The 7416-nt window shown below is 38.8% G+C and overlaps 1 protein-coding gene across 2 annotated transcripts; it reads left to right on the top strand.

Moving 5' to 3' along the window:
- Nucleotides 1-1958: 1958 nt before the first annotated feature.
- Nucleotides 1959-7222, top strand: LOC111020678 (Protein kinase superfamily protein). 2 transcript variants are annotated; one of them, XM_088121028.1, is made up of 4 exons: nt 1959-2728; nt 5126-6374; nt 6476-6608; nt 6817-7222. In XM_088121028.1, exons 1-2 carry the CDS (start codon nt 2163-2165, stop codon nt 5925-5927), a joined length of 1368 nt encoding a protein of 455 aa, XP_087977154.1. In that variant the 5' UTR covers nt 1959-2162; the 3' UTR covers nt 5928-6374; nt 6476-6608; nt 6817-7222. The 2 variants fall into 2 exon arrangements, with proteins under 2 accessions (XP_087977154.1, XP_087977152.1); XM_088121026.1 differs by having other exon boundaries at nt 6457-6608.
- Nucleotides 7223-7416: the final 194 nt, after the last annotated feature.

Below are 7416 nucleotides of genomic sequence, written 5' to 3'. Positions count from 1 at the left end.
ATGTATAACCCATATAAAATATGTGATAAATAATATTTTAATTTAGAGAATTGTAATCGTGGACCTAATAAAAATTTTACAAACATGGTATTTTATAGGGTAGGTACCTATTAAAAATTTATCCATGCAGTCACATATACATATTTATCAATGTCTATAATTAATAAGATCTATCATACGCTATCATTTTTATTATTGATAAAATTTATCATACATTTATCAATAAATATCACTATAATATTGATAGACACGTATGATTTAAATTTGTTATTATCATTGGCCAAATGGCTATATTTGCCGCTGTCACTATTTTTTACTTTTATTTTTTAAAGTTTGTTTAATTATTATTTTAATTTGTAGCTCAAATTCTTAAACCAACAATATTTTCTTAAAAATTGAATTTAGATGATTTATTAGTAATGATGCCGTTGACAAAATCCCACTGATTTAGTATTTTTGTGGTTACTTTGCTGAAAAGGTTTATTGTTAGTTATTAATTTGATGAAAAAGATAAAATCAATATTTTTGTGTCATAAATATTAATTTTAGAGAGTTCATAGGAAATAAACGTAATTTTCCTTTTATATATATATATATATATATAAAAAGGAAAAGAAGACACATCAACCAGTACTAACATTTTATTGCAATCTCATATCTATATAATTTAATTATTGTGTCTAAGATGCATAAATACCTTATCACGATTGATAACATATTTCACTAATTAATGTTGAAGTCTAAACAGAATTTTAAATTTCCAATATATCCAAACATTTTGCTAATTGTATAGAAATTGGAGATTCAATTTCCACACATGTTTTGTGCATCCACCTTTTTCCATGTCAAAGTCAGTGAACTTTAATTTTTAGTGTCATCCACTTTTCTTATTACGTTGGAATCGAACTGTCTCTTTGAGTCTTCGACTTGTATGAGGCCTATACACGTATTTTTGGATAAGTAGTTTTCCCGTGCCAATATTTTTTATTAATTATTATTATTATTATTTTTTACAGAACACATGCCAATACCTGAACCTACCTATAACATTATCTAAATTGGTATGCATTCTCATTCCATTTGGCATAGTGGGTATCTACGTTCGTGAGTTTTTATAAACATTTTATTATGAATGGTCGATTTTAATTAAATATGTGATAATAAAGACAGGATGATTTTTTTTTTTGAAAAATGAAGATGGCTAGAAGGAATTTTTTTTTTCTCTAATTAAACGAGAGCTATTGCAAATTCGATTTATTATTTATTTCCATAAGAATCAAGATATCGTCGCCAGTGGTATCTTCAAAGTTCAAACTATCCAAATGCCAGAAACCAATATATACACCGATTTTTTTTTTTTAATTATTAATCAATATATACCACGTCATTCTTTCAATTCTTTTTATAAAAACAAAATAACCGCTTTCCATTTAGAGAGGTTTGTCGGCAGATACTAGATTTAATGAAAAATCTTGGTTTAAGTATAAAGTTTCCAAATGAATTTAGATTCTTATTAAATAAGCAATTACAAAGTAATGTAATTTTTATCAAATACATAATAAAACAATTAAAAGTCGTGTACTAAAAAAAAAAACATTACGTTCTAAAAAAGAACAGTCGATTGAGAATAAATAGGAAATTTCACCTATCAAAAAAAAAAAATTATAGATTAAATTATTGGATGACAAACATGAGTCTTTTTTAGTACTTTTTTTTTTCTGTTTAATGGATGGTGTTTCTTGTTTGAATTTAAGTTAAATTATGCTGTTGGTGTAAAACTTTTAAACTTGTTATTATATCTACAAATACAAATCTGTATGTTGTGGTTTATGTAATTGCCTCCTATTTTATTTGAAAATTCATGCATAGGAGAGAGAAATGCATCCGAGCGTAGAGAATAATTACCTTCATTTATTTTTTTGGAAAATTGAGCGTAATTTACGAATAGTCCCCGAAGATACGGCACGTATGATTGGGGATGTCTACTGAACCCGGTCCAACATGGCACCCAAATTTCAGGCAACGGGCCCTTCAATATTGGGCCCCCACTGGCCCCAAACAGCCCCCTGACCCGGCCCAATAGCCTCCCACTCAGCTCCTTCCCCCCTTCAAAATCACTCCCAGTTCCGCTCTCAAACCGCCTCTCCCCTCTATTCTCTCCGATGGAGTCTTCTCCCGACGACATCGCCGACGACCTTCAGAGCCTCAGCTTCAACTCCACCAACACCAACCGCAGCACCAGCTCCGGCTCCGAGACCACTCTCACCGCCTCCTCCTCCTCCGCTCACATCGTCGCTTCCCTCCCTTCCCTTCTCAACAAGCCTCACGCGCCGTCCTCCGACCCTTGCTTCTCCGCCATCAACCGGATCCGATCCGAATCGGCCTCTCGCCAACTCGCCTTCTCCGACCTCAAATTCTCGCACCGCCTCGGCTCCGGCGACATTGGCTCCGTCTACCTCGCCGGGCTGAAGTGCGCCGGAGCCGACGGATGCATGTTCGCCGCGAAGGTAATGGATAAGAAGGAACTGGCGAACCGGAGTAAGGAAGGGCGGGCGAGGACGGAGAGGGAAATACTGGAGTCGTTGGACCATCCGTTTCTCCCGACGCTATACGCGAGCATCGACTCGCAGAAGTGGCTCTGCCTCTTGACCGAGTTCTGTCCCGGCGGCGACCTCCACGTGCTACGGCAACGACAGCCGAGCAAACGCTTCGATGAACTCGCCGTAAGGTGCGCACAATAGCAAATAATTAATCTCTCTTCTTTTTTTTTCCGTATAATTGGACGCACAAAATACACAGCCCCGTCGCCCCACAGGCACAGAGCACTTTTTTTTTTTTTTCCTTTTTTTAATTTTCTTAAACGGGAGTAATTAATTTTATGTTTTTAAAAAAGAGGAAATTGTGGGATTGGAAGGTTGGGCTGGGATCCGGTGTGGAAGCGTGTAGACGATGGGGGCAAATGCATGACTCTAGGAAAGTGACGATACGTGGGAATGGGCCCACAGTCTGACATGACCGGTATGACGGTCAGGTGTGGGGACCAGTGGGTTGGTCACTGTCGCTTGAAGGAGTTGAGGGGAATAGGATATTACTGTGGAGCTGTTCGCACTGGATCACCTGAGCTCGTTACTACAGGTAGATAGGGTGGTTAATTTTGAGAGAAACTGGGACTGAGTGTCTCGGGCTCTGTGGTCAGCTGCGGCAAAGCCCACGTGAGCTCGAGAGTCGATGTCGTGACCTCTCCAATAGGATCCAAATTAGAAGGTCAAACTTCATCACCCTTGTTGACTTTTTTTCTAATAAATAATTTTACTGCCAACGGTGTTTTGAGAAATTCGTTCCCAGTGGAGCGACCATGGGTTCGAATCTCTGCGATGATTAGAAATGCCCTCTTAGGAATAGGATCAGTTTATGGGTTGTTATTAAAAACGGTTGTATATACTCTTTTGGAACAAACCATCGGCAAAATCAATTATGTTGATTTGTGTTTTCTTTTCATTATGCGGAAGATTTAATACATAAATAGTCCAATATTTATGTCAATTACCACTAAACTAAATTCATGTTGTCATGTTATAGAAAAGATGAGAAATGTATTAACTAATTAAAGGTGTTATTTCCCCTTCTATTATATTTTTGACAAATTAGAGAAGAAAATGCAAAAAGAAAGAGTGGAGAGATTTTATTATCTTATACCTAAGATATTTTTCTAAAAATTAATTTATCCTAACTCTTAGAATAATTATTTGATGGGTTATTTTTAGGATGTTTTTTCATTTCTAAAGTCATCTTTATAGTTACAATTTCCTAAAGAAAAAAATTCAGCCTTTAAACTAGCTCAGTTCTACTTTGTTGACCATATCAGTCTGGACGGTGTTGGGAGGAAGTACAAGGGTCCCCATCTCATTAATTCTTTGTTGATGACAATTTATTCTCACTCGAAATAAAGGCAACTACCCCTAAAGTTTCCATTTGGTGTTGAAAAGCCAGCTCATATTGAATTATAACCATCTATTATTATGCCATACCATCACCAGCTGGTTAGCTCAACTTCTGCTAAACTTTCATTTAATTCCATGGCAAGGATTCACATTTTTTGCTCAAGGTCCCCTAAGTTTTAGCAGGTTGTCTTAATTTATTACAGAAGAAACTTGCGTGTCCACACTAGTAAGTGGAATAAATAAACCAACATAAATAAATCATTTAAGAAGTAATGGCAAGTAAGTTTTTGTGACTTTGCCCATTTATTACTATTGCTTCTAAAAGGGGTTTGTTTCTCTCTCTGTTTTTCGTTTTCCTATTCTTTTTTGGGGGGATGGGGGTAGTGATGGTGTAGGGTCCAAGACAGGCACTAAATAAATACATACACAATACATTAGAAAATTATATGGCCAAAAGTCAAATTGGCATATAAACAATTCAAGTGATTGCTCTTTAGCATCAGCGGGGGGGCTCACATATCCTTTCTTGAAGATTTTGAGATCTCCAAAGGATTTAGAACTCCAAATTTCCCTGGTGATTTTGCTGGGTTTCTGGGATTATTTTACCTACCATTTCAGGCAAGTAACTCAGGACATGGACGACCCTATAGTTTCTAGTCTCAGACCAACCCCCGTCATAATCCATCTCATGTTTTGTCTAACCTTCAAAAAGTTCTGCAATAACCATGTGATATGCAAGAATCCGAGGCTCCCATGTTACCACATAGTGATGGAGGAAGGTTCCCTCCGGGACGGATTTAAATGTGAAAGCACATGATTTTTTTTAATTATCCTTGATATGTGACAACTTCAACTGGCCAGTGGCCAGGCCGATATACAGGCAAACCAATAAAAAGAGGTGAAATTTTTGGTGCCCCTCCACGCAATACTATTGATTTTGCTATGTGGTCGGCCCGTAGGCTAAAAGTCTTCAGACACTTCGTTATTTCTCTCTTGTTTTTTTGCTATTTATGTTCTGTATATACTGCCAATAGCAAAAGCCCTTTTCCCGGACATGCTTGGGTTTGATGTCTTGTTTCTCTCTCTCCTCTCTCTGTCAGCTATTGACTTTGTGTCAAGTCTCCGTTACCCTATAGTTTATTGTTTCGTACAGTTCTGATTGGCGTTTGTTGTTTCTTTTATAGATTCTATGCATCGGAGATAGTGGTTGCTATCGAGTACCTTCACATGATGGGGATCGTTTACCGTGATCTGAAGCCGGAAAATGTGCTGGTACGATCGGACGGCCATATCATGCTCACTGATTTTGATCTCTCTTTGAAGTGTGAGGATTCAACGGCGACCCCACAGGTTATCACTGCTAAAAATCCGACAAATGGCGCTGCCCCACAAAAGGACTACCAGATCGACGCCCCTCCTTTCACATCTTCCTCCTGCATACTTCCAAATTGCATAGTCCCCGCCGTGTCATGTTTCAACCCAAAACGCAGGCGCAAGAAGAAGTCCAGCCAGCGGAATGGACCCGAGTTTGTCGCCGAACCGGTTGATGTGCGGTCGATGTCGTTTGTCGGCACCCACGAATACTTGGCGCCGGAGATTGTCTCCGGCGAGGGCCATGGGAGTGCAGTGGACTGGTGGACTCTAGGGGTGTTTGTGTTTGAATTGTTTTATGGGGTGACACCCTTTAGAGGCGTGGACAATGAGCTCACCTTGGCCAATATAGTAGCCAGAGCCCTCGAGTTCCCCAAAGAACCGGTGGTGCCGACGGCAGCAAAGGACCTCATCTCCCAGTTACTGGTCAAAGATCCGGCGAGGCGGCTTGGGTCGACGACCGGGTCTTCGGCGATCAAGCACCATTCATTTTTCCAAGGGGTGAATTGGGCATTATTGAGATGTACGTCGCCACCATTTATTCCTCCACCATTTAGTAGAGAAGTTGCATCAAATGAAAGCTGCCGCCCAGAGGCCCCAGTGGAGTATTATTAGTGGCTAAATGAGCAAGATCGGTTTTTGGGATTAGTTTATATTCAGATCAGCCAGCCACAGCCGCACAATTTTTCACGGCTTATTCTGCGAGCACATGGCCTTTGTAAATCTTACAATGTGCATATATCAATAAAAAAGCATCCTTAATTGAAATATAGTTTTAATCAATGACTCAGAGAGACCACCTCAGCCACATTAGCTAGCTCGTTGAGGTTTTAGAACTGTCATCATCAGTAATTGTGTATTGGATCGCAATATCTTCTTTAGTTTACAGTATAACATCTTATTCATGTATGGCTTGGCTATGAACATGATGCATCTGCCCAAACAAAGCATGTTTGATACTAACACAGGTCGGTGGTTTCATTGAAATTGTCCTTACAAACTAACACTGGTCGTCGTTTCTGTTATCAACATAGAGTTGTTCCAGGTTCAAACACGTTGAAGGTACACCTTGTTATATTTAATGTATTATACTTGAACATTCGTCAGAATTTCTCTCATTTTGATGTGATGTTGGTTCACTTAGGTGTCTTTTTGCCCAGCAGAAGCCGCCCGTTGTCCGTGCTCTCGGCCTCAACGTCACATGGGCATTGTATATAACAGAAGGCAGACAACATCTGATACCTACTGTTGAGGGCTTGCGATGGTGGCCATGACTGTGGCTGATGGATCAAATAGGTACTCTTTATTTTTGTGTGCTTGAATGCAGGGGTCGCTCGCAGGCTCACATGGCTTGTTCTGTTTCGAGGAAGAATGTGGGGTTTCTTTAATACACACACACACAAGTGGTTTTGATCAGTCCTAGTCCTGTAGTCTTTTAATGCTTTAGTTCTTTCCATTTGTCACGCTCACAAATGGCTGCAATGTCTCTCACTTTTCCATGCAGTTGTTGCACAATCCGGATGCAGCTTCTCTCACTTTCGGGCCTAAAAGCAAGCGAATTGGCAATTCTGCTAAAAGTTTTCTCCACCCAACTTTAAACAAACAGCAATCATATTGAAATGAAGAGCAAAAAAGCAAGAAGCTTGGACAGTTCTGCAGGCAGGCAGATGAGATGAAGACATGGGGACAAGTTTTGCAGAGGCAAAGGGAAGATCAGGTTACGGACGAGCTCGTTTGAAAGGGCATAGGATTTTTCAATCCAATAATTGAGACTTGAGAGATTTATCCAAATTAGACATGTATTTGGCGTCATGTGTTTTGGATTTTGGGAATCGAAGGCATGGACGGGATATTCGATTCGACATAACTTACATTAGTGTTAATTGTTATCTACTATTCAATTTCTGTAATTCACTTGCTAATTTTAACAAAAACTTATATAAAACTCCAAAAACTATCAAATTTAACAAATATCAAAATTTGCAAGTATACTAAAACTTAGCAATTTCAAAAAAAAAAAAAAAAAAAAACCCTTTTACTAGCGTTGTTTTTGTCAAAATTCCATAAATTTTCTCGATGTACATGAGAATACTCTCTTCAAACA

This window comes from Momordica charantia (genome assembly GCF_013281855.1).
Source record: "Momordica charantia cultivar OHB3-1 chromosome 2 unlocalized genomic scaffold, Mcharantia_2.0 BLBB01000002.1, whole genome shotgun sequence".
Classification (NCBI taxonomy): Eukaryota; Viridiplantae; Streptophyta; class Magnoliopsida; order Cucurbitales; family Cucurbitaceae; genus Momordica; species Momordica charantia.
This window is presented reverse-complemented; position numbering and strand designations above follow the sequence as displayed.